The sequence below is a fragment of the Gigantopelta aegis genome, chromosome 14 (assembly GCF_016097555.1).
Source record: "Gigantopelta aegis isolate Gae_Host chromosome 14, Gae_host_genome, whole genome shotgun sequence".
Classification (NCBI taxonomy): Eukaryota; Metazoa; Mollusca; class Gastropoda; order Neomphalida; family Peltospiridae; genus Gigantopelta; species Gigantopelta aegis.
The window spans coordinates 37,708,584-37,735,031 of NC_054712.1; the positions used below are offsets into that span (position 1 = coordinate 37,708,584).

Below are 26,448 nucleotides of genomic sequence, written 5' to 3' on the forward strand. Positions count from 1 at the left end.
TTGTTGTTGTTGGGGTTGGGTTGTTGTTTTGTTTGTTTGGGGGGGTTGGGGGGTGGGTGGGTTGGGGGGGTTGTTATTGTTTTGATGTGTTGTTATTATTTGGTGTTTCAATAAAGTCATATAGGGCCTAATTCTTTTAAAATCTCGCTCCAGTCAGTGCACCACGACTGGTATATCAAAGGCCGTGGTATGTGCTATCCTGTCTATGGGATGGTGCATATAAAATATACCTTCCTGCTAATCGATAAAGAGTAGCCCATGAAGTGGGGACAGCGGGTTTCCTCCCTTAATATCTATGTGGTCCTTAACCATATGTCCGACGCCATACAATCGTAAATAAAATGTGGTGAGTGCGTCGTTAAATAAACCATTTTCTTTCCTTCTTTTAAAATAGGGGTAAATATCTGAATATTTCTGTTTGTGTTTTGTTTTGTTTTTGTGCAATTCAAGGTAGAATGTCTATACACTTCACAAGATAAATTAATATTGTCGTCAGTCTCCGGGTTTATATTATAATTTGACCATTTAAAATAGACCTTCAATATTAATTTTCTTATTCTTCGATATAGCAGTTGGTTATACGAATTCGTTATAGGAGCGGCACGTAGCCCAGTGAAACATCTATCTTTAATATTAGCTCTGCCATTTACTTTTTGACCGACCGGTCAAAATTGCGCCAAATCTCCTCAATCAAAATTGCGCACCTTTTCTCTTTGGCATATTAAAGGGACATACCCTAGTTTTTAAACACTAAAGCATATATGTAACTATTATAGCCGTTTTTTTATAACTGAAATCATACTTTACTTAGATTTTATGGTTTAGATTATCAATTTCTGTACATTCGAAGTGTTTTTTGTCATCCTGGTGTTTTTAACATCACAAAATACCTTTCTCATATTTTTAAAAATGCACGTGCGTCTGAGAAGTGTCAGTTATGGAGTAGAATTTTAGCCTATTTTAGAAGGCATTTCACCATTTCAAAGTCACAGACTCATGTTTCATTGAATTGTAACTTTATCCAAATGTGTTATAGGTTTGTAGATTAACTAAACTTAGTGTTAATTTTCACGGGTTGAAACTAGGGTATGTCCCTTTAATTGCTCCATTTCAAATTCCATAGCATAGTGGTCCATATGTCTGACGCCATATCACCGTAAATAAAATGTGTTGAGTGCGTCGTTAAATAAATAAATTCTTTCCTTCGTTATATAAAGTTTGTTTTATTTAACGACATCACTAGAACACGTTGATTTATTGATCATTTGCTATTGGATATCAAACATTAAATTATAGTAATTGTGACATATAGTCTTAGAGAGGAAACCCGCAAAATTTTCCCACCAACGGGTGTCACGGGGATCTTATAATACTCGTAACTGAATGAAACACCATTATCAAAATATCTCTCCTAACTGTATATGTATTAGATCTCTCTGTAATGGGCGGTTATACCCTAGTGTGGCTCGTCTAGGTATGATCAGAGATACGATCTTATATAAAGTATATATAATATAGCACGTTTAGTTCACTAGAAAACACAACAAAAACACAATACACTTTGGAATCTGTATTAACCTACGCTGACAAATGTACAGCCGCAGTAGTTAATTAATAACAACAAATAATAACAACCCAGAACTGATCACTTAATTAGTTAATCTCTAGGTGTCTAGTTTACACAATATGCTAATCACTTCACCGTGACACAACACCCATACGTGTGATAATTGAGAAACGCTTTCAGGAGAACTTAATTAGTAAAGGAATTACAACTCTATTCCTAACTGGTTAATTTTTAATTAACCCTTACTACTCATTCAGTAACGTGTGATAATTGAGAAACGCTTCCAGGGGAACTTAATTAATAAAGGAATTACAACTCTATTCCTAACTGGTTAATTTTTAATTAACCCTTAACTACTCATTCAGTAACCTTGTAACACAGAATTAATACTGGTACCTATCACAATAAAGACAATAACCTACAGTTTACCTAGATCCTCTAGGATGACTGGTTAAGCTTTTTATATATATTAGATCAGTGAGCCTACAGTTTACTGCGTCAGATGACCGGCAGCACCGTCTAAATAATATTGGTATAATACAGTATTAAAATATTTAAAGTCACATCAATCACATCAAGGTTATACAACAGAGCAGAAAATATATAATTACCAAGTCCAAACGGACAGCGATCCCTGGAAGACTTCCTATGTTTCTCCCCGATATCTCTAAAACCCTAGCTATTTATCATAAAACCGAATATCGCCTGGGGGTACATCGCGGCCCTCCCCCTATCAAGTGATATTTCCACAGTGACCATGAGGGGAATTTTCTCTTAGATGGCCAGACTCAGTGACGCCTAGTCGCCAAAATCACGGTTGTAAAAACCGCACTCGCGGAGGTATTACGTAATTACTGGCCACCTGGGCTTAAGTGCATATTGGAACTGCACACGGCCCTCTAAAACAATTAATATCGCCACAGGCAAAAACAAAATTAAGAGCACGTACCGTCACAACGGGGATCGACCCTGGACCAATCGCGCTTCGGGCGAGCGCTACATACAATGATACATACCAGTCGGCTACGTCAGTACGTGAGTACGCCCCGCCTGAGTTGAAGTTCGTTATTCGTCACCAACGAAAATGTATTCTCCATTTTAAAACCGCTTGATTTGACATAAGAAGAAATAACAAAAACTTAAAAAGGAGGGCTGATGGGTGATAATCACACACACACACACACACACACACACACACACACACACACACACACACACACACACACACACACCTCCCCGAGGATCTGCGCCTAATGTGCTGAGCCTTGCCTGGGGTAGTACGAGGTAGCTCAATGATTTGAGTCTGTTTGTGTTTAGAAACGCTAAAGCATGTACAGTAGATTAAGACGTTATCTGTATAGGTTCCATGGTGTAATGGTTAGCACTTTGGACTCTGAATCCAGCGATCCGAGTTCAAGTCTCGGTGGAACCTACAATTTTTGTTTTGTTTTATTTGGTTGTACATGTGGTTCATGTGTCCAGCTGGTTGAAAGTCAGTTTCTGTTACCATAATGCCCGAAACCTTAGTGGTATAGGAGCAAGTAAAAATACTCTCAGTCTGTTAACATATTTCTGTACACCCAGGGAGTTTTTCACTCTCCTACTATATTGTTGTGATTGCTTGGCGCGTTCCAGATGTTCTTTTTGTTGCTGTTGTTGTTGTTGTTTATATTTGTTTCCAGGTAAGATTTGAAGGGTGGTATGGTGACTATATAAACTAGTTTATTTCTACAGAAATACTATCCTGTCCTGGACGAAGGAGACGGCCGAGGCCGGCATCTGTGTCCATGACAGGCTTGCGCTAAAACAACTTGCTCTGAATGTGAACATTAAGCCCTATGACCTGACCTCAGAAATATTATACAGGACGAAGTACTTTTCAATGAAAGGTTAAAACAGTTACAGACATAATTTTTAAATAACAAATATTAAACATGTATTTATTTTACCACTTAATTGCTGTGCACTAAAGAAAAAGAAAGGAAGGGATGCTTTATTTAACAACACACTCAACATTTTACTTATGGTGATATGGCGTTGGACACACGGTTAAGGACCACGGAGATAATTAGAGAGGAAACCCGCTGCCGCCACTCATTAATGGGCTACTTTTTTATTAGCAGCAAGGGATCTTTTATATACATCGTCCCACAGACGAGATAATACATGTACATACCACGGCATTTGTTGCACCAGCTATAGAGCACTGGCTGGAACGAGAAATAGCCGAGTGGGCGCACCAAAGCTGGCAAAGGGGATCGATCCTAGACCGACCGCACACGCAGGGGAGCACTTCACCGTTGGGTTACGTCCCACTCCGTGTCCTAAAGGGAGTCTAATAGTTTACCAACAAACAGACGGCTGCTTTAGAAATAACGAATAAGATCATTTACGAGTAACTGGACAGATACAAATTCATGTCATAATTTCCCACATAGCCCAGAACACCTCCAACAGGCCTAAATTGCTTCAATATGTGTATAAATATATATGTATAGGTTCCATGGTGTAATGGTTAGCACTTTGGACTCTGAATCCAGCGATCCGAGTTCAAGTCTCGGTGGAACCTGAATGTTATTTTTTTTTAAATATATGTGATATTTTATTAATACAGTCTTTTGCGTTTAATACTATGTTAATAGGAAGGAAATGTTTTATTTAACGACACACTCAACACATTTTATTTACGGATACATGGCGCCGGACATATGGATAAGGACCACACAGATAATGAGAGAGGAAAGATGCAGCCGCCACTTCATGAGCTACTCTTTTCGATTAGCAGTAAGGGATCTTTTATGTGCACCATCCTGTAGACAGGATAGCACATACCACGGCTTTTGATATACCAGTCATGGTGCACTGGATGGAGCGCGAAATGTTAATATGGAAGCTTGTAGGTCCAGCAGATTGAAAATGTTCAATATTTCTGTACATCCGGCGTCTGCTTGGCTACTATCTGTAGAATGAATGAATAAACGAATGCTACTGTCTGTAGAAGCTCATCACAGAGTATTGTGAGTGCACGACGCGTATCAGAATATTGATGATAATGTTGCTGTTTTTGTTCTTGTTGCTATTTAAAACATTTCTACAGAACACGTCAACTGAATACGAAGAATTCGAATTATACGAACGAAGGAAGTCTTTTATTTAACGACGCACTCAACACATTTTATTTACGGTTATATGGCGCCAGACATATGCTTAAAGGAATGCTAAAGCAAGGCTTTTGGACTGGTGTGCATATTCAACGATACATAATGCATATTATTGCTTAATATCAACAAGCATAATCGTATAGTTAAAACGGCTGAACAAAATAAGAAACTTCCGCTAACTTTGCTTGAACATAACTTGATGAAAACAAACCGGGGGAATAATTGTTATATATGCGTTTAAAGAGTGTTCCATGATGCATCGTTTGGTGCAAAAATCATGGCCACCGGTTAACAGAAACTGGGAGAAATTTTGACCAAGTGTGGTAGGGGTTAAAAATAAAAACACCCACTTAAAAACGGGTATGACCACCTCTTGAATTGACCACTGCAGTGCATCGCAGGCGCATAGAATTGACTAAAATGGTAATTTCTGCCTGTGGAATATTGTTCCATTTCTGAATGAGCGCTTGACGAAGTTCGTTGACGTTAGCGGGTGGGTTGGGACGACGCCTCAATCGTCTGTCCAGACTATCCCAGACATGCTCGATGGGGTTGAGATCAGGACTTTTAGCCGGCCAGTCATCAATGAAATCAATGTTATTTGTCCTAAGAAAATTTACAGTGTCTCTAGCTGTATGAGAGGTGGCATTATCATGCTGAAAAATCGAGATGCTGGCGTTGTTATGGAACAGAGGAATGACATGATGAGCGAGAATGTCATCGCGGTAACGTTGAGCATTTAAATTGCCATCAATGACGACTAGTGGTGAACGATAACCATGGGCAATGGCTGCCCAGACCATGACAGAACCCCCACCCCCGAAACGATCTCGTTCAAGAACACAACAGTCAGCATAGCGTTCATTTCTCCTACGGTAGACGCGCACCCTGCCATCACCACGTTGTAAAGAAAATCTGGATTCATCCGAAAAAAGAACGGTATTCCAGCATTGCCGTATCCAACGAGTGTGTACACGTGCCCAATTAAGACGATTTAGACGATGACGGTGCGTTAAAACGCATCCGACGTAAGAACGTCGTGCATGTAAACCGTTCTCCCGTAGACGATTACGAACAGTTTGCCCACTGATTCGGTTATTATGAAGCCCAGGTGTGTTAGCAGCAGTAGCAGTGGCAGTTTGGAATCGATTGGACAAATGCGTGTTCATGATATAGCGGTCTTGACCACGCGTTGTAACACGCGGACGTCCACGACGTGGCAAGTCGTTGGTGCTTCCTGTCGTTCGAAATCTTACGCGAAGATTTCGTATCGCTCAACTAGAACTCCCAACATGCCTTGCAACGTCTTCTGTCGACATGCCAGCATCAAGCATGCCAATCGCCCGTTCGTTTAAATTATTGGGTATTCTTGGCATACTAAAAATGCTACAATGTAAAAAACGTTAATTTTTTTTTTACAAATTTTGAAGCGTTTTCGTTCACTTGACAACAGTGTCAGTAAGACAAGTAAAACAAATTGACCGAATACTACACGGGACATGTCGAACCATGCATGCACGTGCAAATTGAATTTCACGTTGTCGATGATTAACAGTGCAAACATAATCGATAAAATTCATGAATCCTGATAATACAGCTCAAGGCTAATACTACCTATATGATTTCATTACACAATGAATTCTTTAACACAACAATTAGAGCATAGTTGAATTTCTAGTCCAATGGGAGCTTCATATTTGGTCACGTGAAGTACATTTATATCCCGATAAAGTACTTCAGACATTCACTTTATAAGCGGTATTGCTGCATGAGATTTTGGTTCTGCTCTAAGACAGTTAGATGACGAGTAACAATACTTTATCGGCGTATAAAGGTAGTGTCGCACGAGAAAACGCTCGGCTAACGCCTCGCCTTTGTCTCGTGCGACACTACCTTTATACGCCGATAAAGTATTGTTTCTCGTCCTCTAACTATTACATAATATATGTACAAATCGGAAGTTTCTTTTTTTTTGTTCAGTATATATAACGGGCGCAGCCATTTTGTACCATCCCAGTGAATACGCCCTCTGGCGAGCTGGTGGTTACATAATACTTAACGGGTCACGTCAGGCTTCGAACTGAAGAAACAAACATACCTGATGTTTGCTGATGCATTGCAATGTTCTGTAATAATATCTATCCCAGTAACACAGCAACGTGTATATGTGGTTTATTTTTCAATACAAAATAAACCACCATTGTCAAAGTGTTGAAATAACTGTATTATATGTTGTATATAAATTAACCCACGTACTGAAATAATAGTCGGAGTGTTTTCTTGCTTAATTGGTCTTTTCTTTCCGTGGCCTGTACCTGTGGTTCTTGATTGGCAGGTGTATATTTAGACGGTCCCTAGACACTGTGTCTAGACACACTAAAAAGAAGTGTCTCTTTTATTAAGATCACAGGGTATTGTGTGATAACCTCAAATCGTAATGGACTTTACCAGCTTTATTACTGTAAGTAATTCTGTAAAACTCTTGATTAAGTAGACTTTCCCATCTAAAATCACAAAACTGACCAATTACGTAATCCCAGAGAAAAGAAAATTATCACTTGGGTATTGTGAGTGGTCGTTTTTGCTCGAACGTATCCTACCAATAGGCCTAATAATGTGCATTTTTTCTTTGGATTTTTTAAAAGAAAAAAATACTATAACTCCATTTCGTTATATTGATGCAAATTAAAATATGTTTAGTTAAATAGTTTATTATACTATCAAGTCATTTATGTTGTTTTACAAGTCAGGTTGATGAAAGCGAAGCGCCTTGTCGTAAATTAGAGCATTTGTTTACACTGCATAATAGAGAAGTTGGACCTGAGCTGACGTCACTTCGCCCCAAGCTATACCACCGGAGGTCACAAAAAACGAAACAAAATCATTTTGAAAATGGCTGCCCCCAATTAGCAGGAATAATCACGTTTTTTTTATTAATTCTAAAATTACGCGTTTTTCATGTGTTAAAGTGTCAGTATGTGTTGGTGGTCCGGGTATGCATCTTTCCAACACATAAGGCTCTTGTTGGAGTTTAGTCTACCTTTAAGGACTACACAGATACTGAGAGTGGAAACCCGCTATCACCACTTCATGGGCTACTTTTTTTCAATTAGCAGCAAGGGAGCTTTTATATTCACCATCCCACAGACAGGATAGTACATACCACGGCCTTTGTTACATCAATTGTGGAGCACTGGCTGGAACGAGAAATAGCCCCGTCCCTCAAATTATAGGGTGACGGACGAATCACTATTTCGCTATAGAACCTACGTTTTCTACACAAATACCATAGAGTTTTACTTGAAATATTAAAACAGTAACAGATGCAATTCTGAATGCCATTTCTATTAAACACGTATTTATTTTACCACTTAATTTATGTGTACTAAAAAAAAAGCAGTAAAAAAGAGAAATGTTTTATTTAACGACACACTCAACATATTTTAATTATAGTTATATGGCGTCTGACATATGGTTAAGGACCACGGAGATATTTAAAGAGGACACTCGTTGCCGCCACTCACGGGGCCACACTTTTTCTATTAGCAGCAAGGGATGTTTTATGTGCACCATCCCACAGACTGAATAATACGTACCACGGCCTTTGTTACACCAGCTACGGAGTACTGGCTAGAACGAGAAATAGTTCAATGGGCCACTGATGGGGATTGATCCTAGATTGCTTTTGCACCAGGTGAACACTTTACCGCCCGACTACGTCCTGTCACCATGTTTTAAAGAGTTAAAGTGTGTTTGTTAGTTTTGTTTAATGAAACCACTAGAGCACATTGATTAATTGATCATCGGCTATTGGATGTCAAACATTTGGTAATTCTGACTCGTCATCAGAGGAAACCCGCTACATTTGTTCATTAGCAGCAGAGGGAGGCGGATCTACTGGGGGCAGGGTCCCGGGCCCCTCTAAATTTGCGACAGGTATATATTTTATTATATATTAATTTTCATTTTTTACGATCCCCCTCCAAACCTCCCCCAAAGTTCCCTTGGCATTTCGCCTCATGTCATTGCTCCCCCCCCCCCCCCAAATGGATTTTCAGGCTCCGCCAATGAGCAGCAAGGGATCTTTTATACGCACTTTCCCATAGACATAAAAGCACATACCACGGCCTTAGACCAGTTGTGATGCACTCTTTGGAATGAGGACAACAAAAACAACAACAAAAAATCAGTTGAATGGATCCACCGAGGTGGTTCCATCCTGCGACGCAACCACCTCAGGCGAGCGCTCAACCAACTGAGGTAAATCCTGCCCCGTCTTAAAGAGAGTCTAACAATTTGCCAACAAACTGATGGCCGTTTCAGAAATAACCGAAAAGGAGATGGGGGTAACTGGAGAGGTGCAGATTCTTGATTCATATTATCATCATTTATCGAATAGCTGAGAACGCCTCCAACAAGCCGACGGTACTTCCAACTTCCGCGTCACGAGGAATAGTTGTCATGGTATCGATGCCTTCACAATCTGTTACATGGCATATCATCAAACCCAGATGGGTCTTGACGCAAGTAGTTTTGAGAGAACAGTTAGCACATGCCAGTGGCTATGATCTTTAAGAAACAGAAAAACATAATATATAGGCCCTCTTTCTTTCTCTCTGTTTTTGCTTGTTCCTCCCCTTCTCTCTCTCTTTCTCTCTCTCTGTCCGTCTGTTTCTCTCTTTGTGTGTGTGTCTCTCTCTCTCTCTCTCTCTCTCTCTCTCTCTCTCTCTCTCTCTCTCTCTCTCTCTCTCCTCTCTCTCTCTCTCTCTCTCTCTCTCTCTCGTTAATTTGAGGATAACTATACTGTATTTGACAATTTGCAGACTTTGATTATAAAACCAGCATTATAATTCAATTTGCATAGCCCAGTGGTACAGCGTGCGCGGTCGGTGTGGGATCGATCCCTGTCGGTGGGCCCATTGGGCTATTTCTCGTTCCAGCCAGTGAACCATGACTGGTATATCAAAGGCCGTGGTATGTACTACCCTGTCTGTGGGATGGTGCATATAAAAGATCCCTTGCTGCTAATCGAAAAGAGTAGCCCATGAAGTGGCGACAGCGGGTTTACTCCCTCAATATCTGTGTGGTCCTTAACCATATGTCCGACGCCATATAACCGTAAATAAAATGTGTTGAGTGCGTCGTTAAATAAAACATGTCTTTCTTCATGACAGAAATATGGGGCGGGATTTAGCTCAGTCGGTTGAGTGCTCGCTTGAGGTGCTTGCATCGCAGGATCGAACCATTTTGGTGGATCCATTCAACTGATTGGGGTTTTTCTCGTCCCAAACACTGCACCGCAACTGGTCAAAGGCCGTGGTATGTGTTTTCCTGTCTGTGTGAAAGTGCATATAAAAGATTCCTTGCTTCGTTAGAAAAAAAAAAGTAGCGGGTTTCCTCTGACGACTACGTGTCAGAATGACCAAATGTTTGACATCCAACAGCCGATGATTAATAAATCAATGTGCTCTAGTGGTGTCGTTAAACAAAACAAACTTTCTTTTTCAATAGCCGATGATTAATTAATCAATGTGATATAGTGGTGTCGTTAAACAAAACAAACTTTCTTTTTCAATAGCCTATGATTAATTAATCACAATGTGCTCTAGTGGTGTCATTAAACAAAACAAAATTTAACTTTAATAATTGACTGGCTCATCAAATCCATTTGGGACGTGAAACCTGACCGAGTTCAGCCTGACCGAACAGAAAAACGTTCGCTTGACTGATTAATATGCTGAACGTTAAAGCGAACGACCGCGCAAACGTTAGCGAAAAACGGCTGACTGAACTTCGTGTCACCTTAACATGTCGGATATTTGGGGGATTCCCCAAGAGCCTGTTTACATATTCATACGCAACTTTTCGCTGTTTAGTCAGACGAATAACCTTTGAAACTTTTTTAAAAGCAAAAATCCGCAAAATGTTGTATTTGACCATTTGCAGATATTTGCGACTGTAAAAATAGCATTTAAAATAACTATTAAAATTTAATAATGCATTTTTTTAATATTATAAGTTACTAAATAATATCGAAATTAAAATATATCACACTTTTGAGTGTTATTCCACCAAGTGCTAATTTTGAATAATAATAAATAAAAAAAAATTTTTACTGGGAAGGATACAAGACAACCATGATAAATGGATTTCATATGATTTAATTATTATGTTTAAATAATTAATATACAGTGGGTTTTATTATAATCTTTTTAATGGAGTTGATGGTATTGTCAAGAGCATAGGCCTAATGGAATTGGGAATGTATACATCCATCAACTCAATTCTATTTGTTTTCTGTTCAAAAATGGCACTTGTCGATATTTTATGAAAATGTCCCTCTAAACGGTTTCTTATGCTAGTACTTCATCATAATGTACAGTCAAAACCTCTTAGACTTGCTCGGGCTTCGTTTATTTTAATTATTATGTAAAGGAGTTAAGTCTAAAGCCTAAGGGGCCGTCCATAATTTTCAAAATTTTCACAAGTGTACAAAGAGTACACTTTTGACCACCCTCCTGCCCGCCTCCTAAAAGTGTACATTCCCAAATGAAAAATGTTGATCGACATTTTTCTTTTTCAAAAAAAGTCTACGCTGGTCGGTCTTTTTTCTGGATAGAAAATAGTCTTATACGAAACCCGCTACATTTTTCCATTAGCAGCAAGGAATTTTTATACGCACTTTCCCACAGACAGGAAAGCACATACCACGGCCTTTGATATACCAGTCGTGGTGCACTGGTTGGAAAGGAAAAAACCCAGTCAGAGAACGGTTTAATGAGAAAAGTCCATATCCAAATGCTCACGCCTATTCCAATGGGCAATTCCATGACTTAAGGGATATGAGTGCAAAAAATATATATATTTCATTATTTGATGCTGATCTGAATATATTGGGAGTTTCGTTGACATTGTAACAAGAATAAGCTACAACTTTTGGATTAACAACTTTGTTAAATGAATTTCAATGAAAAGACCACCGGTTATTGCATTGGATTATATCAGAATAGTGTATTGTTTGTTATACAATACAGGTTTAAAATACACACCAAAATTATAAAAGTCTAAGGGAACACTTCAATGACTTCAGGGCTTCTAGGTTATGATAGCCCCACTCCCATGGCTAGTGATATTCAGTGTTGGGCTAATAATAGATAATTACTATAACTAGCCTGACAGCTAGTGGAAAAAACACTTTGTCATATGCTGCATTTACATATTTTGTAAATATGAATATCCTGCCCCTTCTTTCCACCCCAATCTAAGGATTTTTAAGCTCAATCTTCCTCTTTGGGTGACATATCTGATTATAATTAGTAGTAGAATTGTATTTATTTAAAGTAGGGCTAGTGAACTTTTAATCATGGCTAGTACATTTTTAAAAATCACTGATCCCATGGCTAGTGGATTTTTACAAAATTCTAGAAGCCCTGGTTCGGACCACATAATAGTAACAAAAGATACTAACTGCAACCAAACCCCTCATCCACAGTATCAGGAAATTAACCTTATTATTGGCGGTCAACCCCACGGTACTGACAATCAGTACCACATTACATATATGTATTATATTAAGTCATAACTACTCTACTGCTAGTCTAGTAAATTAAATTCTGTATCAAATACCATGAGTTGTCTTAACTGTGTCCATCAGTATTAGGTCTTTACATCATAATGTTCACAGATTGGATAATGGAATTATTTTTCTATTAAGAACTGCCCTGTGGCCACAGTAGAAAAATAATAATTTCAGATCAGCAAATATGTCTTTTTCCTCATACTGTGCATGAGCTACGTTACGCATAAAACGAAAATTGCGGCGAATTCTATAAGCAATGAATGCCACCATGACATTCACGAAAGCCGTCAGACCCCAAACTGTCAGTGGTTTGTTGGGCACGGCAAAGTACGGAACATCAAATCTGACGCCATAGAAATCGGTTTCTCTAACAGTGTAGTCTTTGCCAAGGAAGGCCTTAAGCGGAATGTCAAATACTTCTTCCACCTCGCTCGAACAGGGTATGGGAATAAAGTCTGGAGGAATGATTCCAACGAACACAGAGATGCAATAGTCTGGTGGTGCAACAAAGGGAAACAGACGAGCTACGATCTCCACCTGGGATTCCAACAAACCAACTTCCTCTTCCGCTTCACGCAGCGCAGTGCGTGCCGCATCGGCGTCGTTTTCGTCTCGCTGACCTCCGGGAAAGGCTACGACGGAAGGATCACTGCGCAGACGACTCGACCGAACGGTCAGCAGCACGTGCCACTGGCCAGCCTTGAGGAAGAGGGGAACCAGCACACAGCATTTCCTCATATGGGTGAAGAAATCTTCAGGTGGGATTCCTCGTCCTTGGATATCGTACCACTTCAGTAGCTTCTTGAGCTGGTCTACACTCGGTTGTATCGGGTCACCCTCAGTCTTTGGTCTCATCGCCATTCTGAAAAAAAAAAGACTCGTGGATCTCAAAGCTGTCAGGGTCTCTTTCTCTTTGATGTCATAGCTAGTCTGAAAAAAAACCTCGTGGATTTTAAAACTGTGAGGGGATCTCCCTTTCTATGATTTCATTGTCATTCTGAAAAACATTCGTGGGTTTTAAAATTGTGATGGTGTCTTCCTCATTGCCATACTAAAAAAGAAAAAAAGAAAAAAGAAGACTCGTGGGTTTTAAAACTGTGAGTGTCCCTCTGTTTTTGATACCATAGAAATTATAAAAAGGACTCGTGGGTTTTAAAATTGTGAGGCTGACGGTGTTGAAGAACTGTGTAACCTAAAGCAAACTTTCTACACTGTTTTTTTTGTCATACCATGGAAACGAATAGAGATAGTCATGGTGATGATGATGATGATGCTAAATCTAATAATACAAGGCATAATAATAATATAACGAAGACGACTAATTGAATGTGGTCATGATAGTGCGCGACTAAAATCACTTATGTTTGAATGTTTTTATTCAATACATATTACGGGGAGAGACGTAGCCCAGTGGTAAAGCGCTCGCTTGATGCGCGGTCGGTTTGGAATCGATCCCCGTCAGTGGACCAATTGGGCTATTTCTCGCTCCAGCCAATGCACCACGACTGGTACACCAAAGACCGTGGTATGTGCTATCCTGTCTATGGGGTGGTGCATATAAAAGATCCCTTGCTGCTAATCGAAAAGAGTAGCCCATAAAGTGGCGACAGCGGGTTTCCTCCCTCAATATCTGTGTGGTCCTTAATCATATGTCCAACGCCATATAACCGTAAATAAAATGTGCTGAGTGCACCGTTAAATAAACCGTTTCCTTCAATACATATTAAATGGACTTCATTATTGTGCATAGGTTATTAAGTGTGCTCTTTGTGCACTATGTTGGTTAAAACTGAACTTCATAAATTTGATTTTCATAAAATTTTGCATTCATAATGAAAAGTAAAGTTTGTTTTATTTAACGACGCCACTAGAGCACATTGATTTTTTTTATCTTATCATCGGCTATTGGACGTCAAACATATGGTCATTCTGACACTGGTTTTTTTTAAAGAGGAAACCCGCTGTCGCCACATAGGCTACTCTTTTACGACAGGTAGCCAGGGATCTTTTATTTGTGATTCCCACAGGCAGGATAGCACAAACCATGCCTTTATTGAACCAGTTATGGATAACTAGTCGGTGCAAGTGGTTTACACCTACCCATTGAGCCTTGCGGAGCACTCACTCAGGGTTTGGATTAAAAATCCCATACCTCGACTGGGATCCGAACCCATAACCTACCAGCCTGTATACCGATGGCCTAACCACGACGCCACCGAGGCCGGTGTATTAATAATGAGTACAATTCCGTTACTATTCCTATTGAAAATAACTGGTTTTGTCCAAATGTTGGCCACATTGATGAGGTTATTCTTTTGATAGACCCCCGACCACAAAATAGTATAATAAAATATTCATAACCTTATTTGGTATTGACCATATATACCAGACCCTTCGTATAAATAAATGATATTGGCCAAAAAGTGGCCAAAATGGCAATATTGTCTAACACTGTTATTTTTGGAATCGGCAGCCATTTTTACATAAAGTAGTTTTTTCAAAAGTTCCTTTCCAAAAATTCTGATTAAAGCCATCTGTCTCTTGTTGTAAATGGGTTTGTAAATAGAGAATGGTAAAAAATAGCTGGGTACATATCAAAATGATATGTATCACTTCGACCAGTTGGGTGAAATAAATTAAGATCGATTGTGTGTAATAAATAGAATATTAAACTCGCTACCATTTTGTATCATGTTTATGTCCCTTGTGAAATAATTTTCATTGTCACTCGCTGTAGCTCGTGACAACTGAAGATTATTTCACTCGGGACATACACGTGATACGAAATGGAAGATCGTTTAAGCCTATATATGTGTCTGTGTGTGTGTGTTATGCCCCCTGCATAATTTTCAGCATACGCACCAGTTTGCTCCATTATTTAGTTATTTTTTAACTGCTAGATTAAAACAAAATGAAGTATGTGGAATACCAGCAGTGTGTTAAGATAATATAGGGGCGTTAGGTGTGATGTAAAACACCGACGCTGTCCAACTCACGATCTGCTTAGCCTAAATTAACCTGTTCTCACACGTTGTGATTTACTGGGCCACAAGTATACAACCCCGAACTCCGTGTTCTCTTCAGATTCGCCCTAGTCAGCCACAGAGGTGAAACCCGTCCCCTCTAGTCCAACATCCTAAACTCGATTGTAATATCGGGTTACAAGAGAATGTACTTTAAGTGTACCCTGGCAATACAAAAAAAAACCTTAAAACCCATTCATTTTTTGCCTATAGCTAGAAAGATCACAGACATAACGTCATCGAGAACTACTTTCGCCTCGTAGGTCCCGCCAATCACAATCAGTACTGGCAGGAGCCTTTTCAGACCTGTCCAATCGCGGCCACATCTGTGTTGTTACGCTGGTACGTGCTTGTAATTTCGGAGAAGACACCAAGGCGTTCCACTGCTGGTATCATCATCCGCACACGCAATGAATCATTGTTTTTTGGAAAATAAAAAAATAGGAACGACAACAATCAAAAACTTATATATCGGATAGAGGAATGCCGTCAGATGCCGATCATCAGGTGGACATTAAAATTTTCAGCGAAACAAAGTGTAACATTATAAAACAAGGTATGTTAACATTTTCAAAATGGCGGCTATTAGAAAAAATACTGATCGGAGGTTGAGGAAAGAAAGAAGGTGCATGTATTTTTTAGAGTGCAGACCTTTTACGTATGTCACGTCAGAGTTTTGGCGCTGATTTTTGTGCATTATCGGTATTAGTTTTGTGTATGCAAGTCAATGTAAATGCAATCTTTTTTGATGTAGGAGTAAAAATATTTTATCAACAAATTTAATCATCATGTGCATAAATTAGAATCGATATTGTTTTCATACAGTCCAGCAGTTAACAGTGACAACGGCAAGTGGTATGATGACACCATTAATCAAAAGTTCTGTCTTCTTGTCTCTACCTAGCTGAGATGATGTTTTATTTTGTCTTACCCGCAAATACTCGAAACATGGGAGGTGTGATCCAGTCAGACGTCTGTGGCAAAGGTCAAGGCCACAATAACAGGATTTTTACTATATTTTGTAGTAGTTAGTAAACCGTAACATATCTATTAATAACAACACCTAATTGTACTTTCCATTAATTCATTGGGATGATTATGAACTATTTTATATAAATAAACATTACTATACATGTAATAATGTTGATTATTTATATGACAAAATCATTGAAAATGATTTCAAAAGCCTTTGAAACGAAAGGGTCAATATGACCTGCACTTAAATTGATGTTTAATGTGCACACCCACACTTATATATAATTTTTACAAACTGCACAATATATAAAGCATTTTAGTTTACACCTTTACCGATATGATTAGGAATTAACCAGATGGTTTGCACTTTATAAAAATATAAATTTAGATATTTGTAAGATAACAAACTATTTATAGTGTGCGCTGCCGCCCCCACCCCCACCCCTCACCCCCCTCCATTTTAGGGGAAATATAGAGGCACTGATTTTCTGTTTTCGATTTTCTTGTCCATTTCAGTATTTTGCAAAATCTGGGTTTTTTTCCACCCATTTCAATAGTTTACAAATTCTTTTTTATTCCATAGACACACATACAGCTGCAATTATTCGATGGTATAATATAAGTAAATTATGTGCAATGAGGCAAAACATGTCAATTCACTGTATTTAATTTTGGTTTGCATGTAGACTTAAAATGAACTAAATGTTCATTCTCAGTAACTCAGTTTAAGCAGAAGATGACCACTTCTCCACATCATCATAGCTGTAGGAAATCGAGGGTGAATATATTTGGTTCTTTGTCCTACTCTTATATATAAATAACAAAATATGGCTTGTGTGTGTGGCCTACAATGGTTTCCTAAATCCTCATACTCTGTTTTGTTCTGTTCTATTTCCAGCCGGCTAAGATGTTTGGGGTTTCAAAATCATAATATGGCCTACTAATAGCATCTCATACTGTTTTTCCTACTTTTTATTCTTGGATTCGTATTATACCTGTGAATGTACCTAACATGATTAGTGGGATAAATCAAATTAAAAAAGCGCATTATAAATCTATAGTCAGTCCCATCCTACTACAAAAATCAGAACGACCTCGGTGGCGTCGTGGCAGGCCATCGGTCTACAGGCTGGTAGGTACTGGGTTCGGATCCCAGTCGAGGCATGGGATTTTTAATCCAGATACCGACTCCAAACCCTGAGTGAGTGCTCCGCAAGGCTCAATGGGTATGTGTAAACCACTTGCACCGACCAGTGATCCATAACTGGTTCAACAAAGGCCATGGTTTGTGCTATCCTGCCTGTGGGAAGCGCAAATAAAAGATTCCTTGCTGCCTGTCGTAAAAAAGAGTAGCCTATGTGGCGACAGCGGGTTTCCTCTAAAAACAGTGTCAGAATGACCATATGTTTGATGTCCAATAGCCGATGATAAGATTAAAAATCAATGTGCTCTAGTGGCGTCGTTAAATAAAACAAACTACTTTTTTACTACAAAAATGATTTTTGTAAATAATTTTAGTCTGGTTTGACATAAGAAGAAAATTTAAATTGTTTTGGAAATAACAAACCTTAGTTTGTGTTCAATTTAGAAAACATTTGGCTCAAAAGTAAATAACTTGTAGTAAATTCCACTTTTGAAAAAAAGTGTTCTCTATAATTGATTATTAAATTATCAATAAACATATATAGGCTACGACAGCCTACATTGAAACTAAAACTTTATTTTTTTTCAGACATCATGTCAATGTCCAACAATGAATTCCAGGAGTTTTTTAACGACCAAGTATTCGGTACTTCCCTCGCAGAAGCTGCATGTAACCATGGTAACAGTATCAACAATCAAGATTCATCGGTTGGAACAGGTAATAATATGATATTAAAAACATTTCACAGATTTTTAGTTAAGAGTAGCCTACATCTCCTGTAATTGCTCTCGGCGATGCCATGGAGTTTGTAATTATCTTCAGCACTTTGTGTTTTACAGTTGACTAATCCACTAGATTCAATTGCCACAGACATTTTCTTAATTGCAGGGGCTGTGAATAGGATGTTTTCGCTGACTAAAACTACACATAATTAAATACATTTGATTGTTTTGAATTAGTGTCATATATATATATATATACACACACACACACACACACACACACACACACACACACAGTGTGTTTGTAGTCTTGAGCTAATGTTTGTAGCAGTCATTATTGATTTTGTCGTAATTTATTAGAAGGTTGATTCTGGTTTGTGCTACTTTAAAGGGACACTCCTGAGTTTGCTGCAATGTTTAAGATGTTATCGACTAACGGAGACTTCTTAACGATTGTAATTAAGTATCAAATATATTTTTCTGCATAAAATATTAGTGGCTGTATATTAAACATGTTTCTAATCGTTCTAATATTTGTACTGGGTTAAATTTCGTTTTCTTTCCTAAAATACATTTTTTTCGTACATACAAAATAATTTGAAGACCAAATCCAGTTTCGGCTTCTTACAAATATTAAGACGACCAGAAACACATTGAATATACAGACACTGATATTCTAAACAAGAAAATATATTTAATATGTAAGTTTAATCGTAGAAATATTTTATTAGTCAGAAACATCTTACAATGCAGCAAACTCGGGAATGTCCTTTTAAGCATTAAGTCGAAAACAAGCACCTTGTTTATACACTACCTCTGCAATTGCTACGGCAGGCAGTCAGCAATGCCGTGGAGATTGCCATCTGGTTTTTTCCTTCCTTCTCTGCTGCATTTTTTTTTTGCCGTGGACTATATTGGATTTATTTTGTCAAGATTTATTTTTTCATTATTGTAAAAAATAAAATATGCTTTGTGAATTGAAAACAGATTAAAAGTAAATATTAAAACAGTAACTGCACCGTTATTACTAAAGTATCTGAATCTCAGCTCCATCAGGCATCATTGGAAATTGCGTACACGTAACAATACCGATCCAAAGTTCAACCAGCAAACGTTTTGCTGACGTTCGCGAACTATATGATTGGTTTCTGACGTGGCCATTTGGTTTACCGTCTACTGGATGTTTTTCCGCTCGGTTTGGCTGAACGCTATCGGGCATTGAGCGAGTTCCATCTAGGTCATTGAACTGTTGACTGTTCATAATACCTTTAATGCTGTCGAAAATTGCCAAAGTGACCGAAATGTTATCTATACTACTCAAAAGAATTTAAGGGTCAGACGATATTTTTGACATTATTTTCTGAATGTCAATTATATTAGCTAGACCATAATGTCACGCATGGTATTGTTCCATTTTGACGAAAGTGGGTCTAAGCAACCCATAAATGAATTAAAATCCACTGTTGTTGACACTGTCGACTAGTTCTAATGGCGAAAACATGCTTACATTTGCACGTAAATTAGGGCGAAAGCGAAAGGTCTGCTAAGTGGCCATAACTTGCTTTTTCACAAAGCGCTTCATTTGCACGCTTTGCACGTGTATTCCATGTTCCCAATGCTGAATTTCCGTATAATTGGAGCTTGCGTTCGTGTACGGTGCACACTCCAAATTCGACAATGGTACGACTTCAACTGACTATCAAAGATCGAGGAAGGGCTATTGCTTGGCTTCAGGATGGCAATACGCAAAGAAATGTTGCTCTGAGACTTGGTGTCAGTCAAAGTGTCGTTGGCCGACTGTGGCAACGGTACCAAGCAACGAATTCTGTTCGAAATCGTCCACATTCGGGAAGACCCCGAAGCACGACAAATAGAGAGGACCGCTACATCACCAATATGGCTCTACGTCAACGCACAACCACTGCACGCCGATTACGTGACAATTTGCGGACTGCGACTGGAACTCGAGTGTCTGATCAAACCATACGCAATCGTCTGAGAGCCAATAATCTACGCTGCCGTCGCCAGGCTGTTCTACCACCACTCCTACCACGTCACAGAACGGCCAGACGTCACTGGTGCACGCTTCATCTGCGGTGGCAACGTGTTCAGTGGGGTCGAGTGATGTTCACTGATGAGTCCAGGTTTAGTCTCCTGTTCAACGACGGTCGGGTTCGTGTCTACAGACGTCCTGGGGAGCGCTTCGCTGATGTTAACTTTAGACAACGTCACCGGTTCGGTGGTGGCAGTGTCATGGTGTGGGGCGGCATCTCTATCCACCACAGGACCCCCCTCTATGTGGTGGATGGCAATCTGAATGGAATCCGCTATCTGAATGAGATTATCCGGCCGTTGGTTCTCCCAGGCCTTCAGCAGATTGGCTGCGGGGCAGTTCTGCAGGATGACAATGCCAGACCCCACCGCGCCAGGGTGGTAACGGACTTTCTCAGACAACAAGGTATCGCCAGGATGGATTGGCCAGCATATTCGCCTGACTTGGCCCCAATAGAGTGCGCCTGGGACGAATTAGGCAGGAGAGTTTGGGATAACCATGCCCCTCCGGCCAAACTTCATGATCTGGGTCAACTTCTTATAGCAGAGTGGCAGGCCATTCCCCAAGCGTTCTTCAGATGTCTGATCAACAGCATGAGGCAACGATGTGTCGAGTGTATTCGCGCCAGGGGTGGATTCACACACTATTAAACGAATGTTCTAATGTGTAAAATCCATGTTTGACAACCTTCAACTTTGACAGCATGTCATGTGACTTTCTTGTATACAGTGACGTTTGTGGTTTTTTGTAAATATGGAACAATAAATAAAAATTTTGGTGTAGTTTACATCATCAATCTAATACACTCTGAAACTTATTTGGTTATAAATTTTTGACCCTTAAATTCTTTTGAGTAGTATATAAAAACGGTAACTACAAATTTCAACTCTGTATTATTTGCGGATTGATCTGCGAAATGTAATGTTTATACGGCGTTACCATTTTGCATAAATACATAAGGTACATTATACCTTACAATAAAAATAGTTACATCAATTTTGTATTAATTTATCTTAAATTTATTTGACAAAGGATAAAGTCGAATCGGGTAATTGATTGTTCTATTTTCAACTTTCGAGATCTGTGTTTCACCAATAATCTTTATTTTTATAACAACCGGTTGTTGTAGATGCTTTTGAGCACATCAAAAGTTCCAAGCGAAATATCTTTGATTTCCCAGAACAAGAAGTTCTCACTTTAACTTGAAAAGAAATTTTATTTTCAGATGAAAGCAGTGTTTTATTTAACTGCACACTCATCACATTTTATTTACGGTTATTTATGGCGTCAGACATATGGTTAAGGACCACACAGATATAGTGATAGGAAACCAGCTGTCGCCACTTCATGGGCTACTCTTTTCGATTCTTGAAGCTGCAAGGGATATTTTATATACACCATCCCACCGACAGGATAGCACATACCACAGCATTTGATATACCAATCGTGGTGCACTGGCTTATTTTCAGATGAAACATAAAAGTGACAATTTTACATGTATAGTACTTTCATTCTTATCTTTTGTATCCATTAGATACCTTGAGTAACAATACGCTTCAGTGGTGTCAACACGCAAACAAACTTACATAAAAGGTTTACAATGTTGACAACCGATTATATAACCGATGATTGGTTGGTTCCATTAACCAATCATCAAACATGAAAATCCAACTAATTTCAACCACTAGTAATAATGTTTTGTTTTGGTCATTAGCACTACCGTACATATACATGTATATACACCAAATTCTGCAATATTTTGCTTTGGAAATCAGTCGCTTTGTGTGCAAATCTTACAATATTTACCAAACAAAAAAGGAATTATGAGTCTTGTGGGGTAGGATCTATCTATGTTTGTATACTGCTTGCTTGAGGTGCTTGCATCATAGGATCGATCCACCTCGGTGGCACTAGTTCAGTTTTTTCCAGTCCAACCAGTGACACATAACTGTTTTATGAAAGGCTGTTGTATATATATGTATGTTCTGTCCTATGTGTGAAAAAGTCCATATAAAAATATCTTGCTGTTAATTAAATGGAAAAAAGTAGTCAAAATTATCAAATGTTTGACATCCAAGTATTGATTGCTAATAAATCAGTCTGCTCTAGTAGTGTCATTAAACACAAAATTTTTATTAAGTTCTGTAGAAGCTTCTATTTTGATGTGTGGCGGGATGTAGCCCAGTGGTAAAGCACTCGCTTGATGTGCGGTCACTTTGGGATCGATCCACATCGGTGGTCCCAATGGGCTATTTCTCATTCCAGCCAGTGCGCCACGACTTTTATATCAAATGCCATGGTATGTGCTATCCTGTCTGTGGGATGGTTTGTATATATAAGATCCTTGCTACTCATGAAAAAATGTGGCGGGTTTCCTCTCTCTATGTTAACATTCCCAAACGTTTGACATCCAATAGATGATGATTAATAAATCAATGTGCTCTAGTGGTGGTGTTAAACAAAATAAACTTTATTTTGATGTCTATTTTTTCTTTGGTATTTGCAGATCACCAAATATCTTCCAATGCAAGCAATGTTGCCAATATGAGTGGGATCAATGGGACAGACGAATCTTCCAGTCTCAATATGCAGAGGTCAACAGACAGCTGTAGGTGTACAGGAAATATGGTTCATTGTGAAATATAAGTTAGGGTTTCTGCCAGAGGGTAAAAGGAAATAATGATATACCCGAACAACTTTTAAAGTAGTGGATATAGAGAATAACATTTATCTCACGAGCAAAAGCAAGTTTGATACGTTTTTAAACAGCAAATTGTGAGGTAAATGGTATCTAACGACCATTCATGTATTATTTTATTTCTTACGTATCCTCAAAAACCAGGTTTTTAGCAAATTTTAAAATCTTTTTCAACTAAAAGTTATTTAGTGCCATTGCACGTGTAGGTAACTTATGTGTCACAGACACATGATAGTCGGGTTAACTATACGTCACAGTGTAATCTATTTCCACCATTTTGTTTTTCATTGGATGCATGGCACTGGTGACCTGGTCATCACCTAGGAGCTGCCAGTCGTATGTCTTGAAATTGTTAACACACGTATGTGTGCAAACAACCATGTGTTATCAAAAATAACGGGTGTGTAAGAAACATTTGAATAAGTTTTAGTAAGATTATAGTGTGAGGTCTACTGTTGAATTTCAAAAAGATTTCAACTCCATGACCATTTAGTAGGGGCACTTGTGATCTGTCCTGTTTTTATTATGTACCCTCAAATTATTTTCTGGTAGAAAGCCTGTAAAGTGGTCAAATCTTTTTATGCACAGTGTTTAAACCTGTTGTCAAAGGAAATATTTTTTGGTACGTCAATACAGTGTTCACACTTTGACTTGCCTATCGGGCAAGTGTTGACAGCACTTTCACTTGCCTGACTGCAAATTGTAAAGTACATACATTTATCAATATCCAAACATATACGATGAGAACACATTTATTTTGGACATAGAAAAATATTTTAGTGTCCGTCAATAAAATTAAATACCATTCACTTGAAATATAGCTATCCAAGCAGATTACAATCCTTCCTTCTACCCGGACTGTTGTGTTAGTATAACATTATTTTCATATATTCATTGTATCTTAACATCGGTGGCTCCATTGGGCTATTTCTCATTCCATCCAGTGCTTCACAACTGGTGTAACAAAGTCTGTGGTATGTATGGGTTTCCTCTCTCAATATGTTTTTATTCAATACATATTACGGAGCGAGACGTAGCCCAGTGCTAAATCGCTCACTTGATGCGCGCTCGGTCTGGAATCGATCCCCGCCAGTGGAACAGTTGGATATTTCTCACTCCAGCCAATGCACCATGACTGGTCCACCGCCATATAACCGTAAATAAAATGTGTTGAGTGCGTCGTTAAATAAACAAAAATTCCTTCCTTTCTATTTTCAGATTTCATAACTGTCTCGTCACCAGACCAGGTGTCTGCCATGCAGTCTTTATTTCCTTCCACCCAGAGTTCTTCTAGTCACGGTGCCACAGATATGTTACTGGCATCAGCGAGCACACAGAGAAATACTTTAATGGACAACGTGTCGACATTGTCAAACACGCAGTGTATTTCTTCGAACATACAGACAGCAGATAATGTAGCCGATGCCTTGACTACTCAGACTGTTAGCATGATGGAAAACAATGCAAGAAACGGTTGTCCGCAGCAACCCGCTAATCAAAATAATCAAATGAATTCTCAGCAAATTGTGATGGACAATTCTGGCGGCAACACGAATGTGAAGACTATGGTGTCTGCCGACTCCTTAAACCTGCAGCAGAATGTGAATTCGCAGAATGTGGTGAGGAATCACGGGGAGTTAAATTCACCAAATGTTGCTGTGGCGGCAGTTGGCAGTTCGAATGTGCAGGATGTTGCCAAAGGGATACTAAACGCCCAGAACCTGTTGAGTGGAAACGTGATTTCCATCCCTCTTCAGAGTCCGTCTGGCGCGAACCGGATCAGTATTAACACGTGCAGTGAAAATCAAGGTATTGGTATGTTGGATCATACCCAAGTTAAAGCCCCAATTTTTGTGAATATCCATAACATGAATGCTTCCCAGACGGTTACTGCTCATGGTCATGTCGACTCGTCTCCAAATGGCTCTCAAGGCATGAATCCTTCCGTGTCGGTAGGCAGCCATGATACATCACCGGCTAATATTGGATTGGCTGTTGATAGAAGTCTGCCTAATGTGTTCCTGATTCAGGGCACTGCCAATTCGCCCAAAATGTTGATTGTGAATGCGGGGAAAAATAACCTTGGACAAATTCCATGTACTTTTGCCAGTCCAGCCCAGCTTAACATCAAGGATGTGTTGTCGTTGGATACTGGCAGTCAGGTTAATGTAGGCGAGCCAAACATTGCTTTGAATAATGAACAGAATCTGTTTCTTCATAAACTTCTGATGGAAGCTCGAGGAAGTTTGAACATTGTTTGCAGCAAAGAAAACAGTCAGCCTGTTAATTCACCTCACGAAACTGTTAGTGCGCCCTCGCAGTGCATGGATTTGGGTAGCCGCGAGAATGTTAATTTGATCAATATGTTGTCGAATAATATTGGTATTTTGAACTCTGTATCTGTGCCAGTGAACTCGCTTCCTAAAAACACTTCAGGTGCCGAAGGTGTTGGTGTCCAAGCACAACACATGGATTTAGGAAGTCAGGATAACTTAAACCTGACACAGTTACTGTCAAATAATCACGGAAATTTGAATTCTCAATCCTCGACGATGAACACACCAAAGAACCCTGGACAAGGAGATGGTGGTGGTGGCACACATTTACACTGCATGGATCTTGGAAACCATGAAAACATCAGTCTCTCAAATCTTCTTTCAAACAATAATGGGAACATGAATTCCCCACAAGTTCAAGAGAGAATGCAAGCGGGGGAGAATCCTTCCCAGGGGGGTGATGTTCCACAGAATGTTGGAGGCATGCAGCAGCGAATGGATCTTGGCAGTCAGGATAACCTCAATTTGAGTAGTCTCCTTGCGGTGGATAATAAAGGAAATTTGAATTCCGAATCAATTCAAGTGATCGCACAATCGGCCAGGCCTCCCGAACAGATCCTGACGCCCACCAAAGATGAAGTAAAATCCCCCGTCATGATGACGAATACGAACACCGATATGACGCAGCAGGGATCCAATCAGATGACAGCTCACAAGCAGGTGGGTGAGCACGGGATGGAGTCGAGAAGTCCGACTGCGTCGCATGTGATGATTAACAATCAAGGTCAGCTAGTCTCGGAAAACATGGAGGTCTGCCAGCAAGGAAACATGTCTGTGCAGCACGTGCTAAACCAGGCCGGGCAAAACGTAGCCAATCAGAATGTTGGAAATCAGAGTATGGCTGGTGAGAACATGTCTGGGCAGAGTATGGCCGGTCAGAACATATCTGGCCAGAATATGGCTGGGCAGAACACAGATGGACAACAGTTGGAGAGTAGAATGGAGATCAGCATTCAAGAGAATTACAGTGCTAATCAAGCTAATGGGAAGAATGTGTCGCAGGCTTCAACAAGTATGTTTAATGAAATTTAAATTTTTATTTTTTATTAGGATAATATGTTGGTTAAAAAAAGTAAAGTGATTTGTATTTCAATGTTAAAGTTAGTAAAATAATGAACTATATTTGCCAAATTCAGTTTTAATTTGCATTTGGTTATTTTGCAAATAACAGGTTAACCATGCATAATTAA

The 26,448-nt window shown here is 39.2% G+C and overlaps 2 protein-coding genes and 2 non-coding genes across 7 annotated transcripts in view; 3 read left to right on the forward strand and 1 right to left on the reverse strand.

Moving 5' to 3' along the window:
- Positions 1–2,927: 2,927 nt before the first annotated feature.
- On the forward strand, positions 2,928–2,999 carry Trnaq-cug. The gene has a single exon. It is a non-coding gene; the product is annotated as a tRNA-Gln (tRNA).
- A 1,065-nt stretch (positions 3,000–4,064) lies between these two features.
- Trnaq-cug lies at positions 4,065–4,136 on the forward strand. The gene has a single exon. It is a non-coding gene; the product is annotated as a tRNA-Gln (tRNA).
- A 6,737-nt stretch (positions 4,137–10,873) lies between these two features.
- On the reverse strand, positions 10,874–16,328 carry LOC121387997 (peroxisomal coenzyme A diphosphatase NUDT7-like). Of its 2 annotated transcripts, none has more exons than XM_041519188.1 (2): positions 16,262–16,328; positions 10,874–13,169 (listed from the first exon to the last, which is right to left on the reverse strand). In XM_041519188.1, the coding sequence occupies exon 2, from the start codon at positions 13,166–13,168 to the stop codon at positions 12,407–12,409; it is 762 nt and encodes a 253-aa protein (XP_041375122.1). In that variant the 5' UTR covers position 13,169; positions 16,262–16,328; the 3' UTR covers positions 10,874–12,406. The 2 variants fall into 2 exon arrangements, with proteins under 2 accessions (XP_041375122.1, XP_041375123.1); XM_041519189.1 differs by lacking the exon at positions 16,262–16,328 and adding an exon at positions 15,336–15,482.
- Positions 15,701–26,448, forward strand: part of LOC121387996 — a 37,803-nt gene continuing 27,055 nt past the window's right edge. For all 3 annotated transcript variants that reach the window (XR_005959915.1, XM_041519186.1, XM_041519187.1), the window contains exons 1-4: positions 15,701–15,886; positions 18,038–18,166; positions 22,731–22,832; positions 24,141–26,270. Coding sequence is in view for 2 of the 3 variants with exons in the window: in XM_041519186.1 (XP_041375120.1) it covers positions 15,814–15,886; positions 18,038–18,166; positions 22,731–22,832; positions 24,141–26,270 (2,434 nt within the window). In the remaining variant the exon portion in view is untranslated. The remainder of the gene's footprint in view (positions 15,887–18,037; positions 18,167–22,730; positions 22,833–24,140; positions 26,271–26,448) is intronic.

What these genes read in the sequence shown, in the direction of transcription:
- LOC121387997 (XM_041519188.1), bottom strand. Translation starts at nt 13,168, where the DNA reads ATGGCGATGAGACCAAAGACTGAGGGTGACCCGATACAACCGAGTGTA.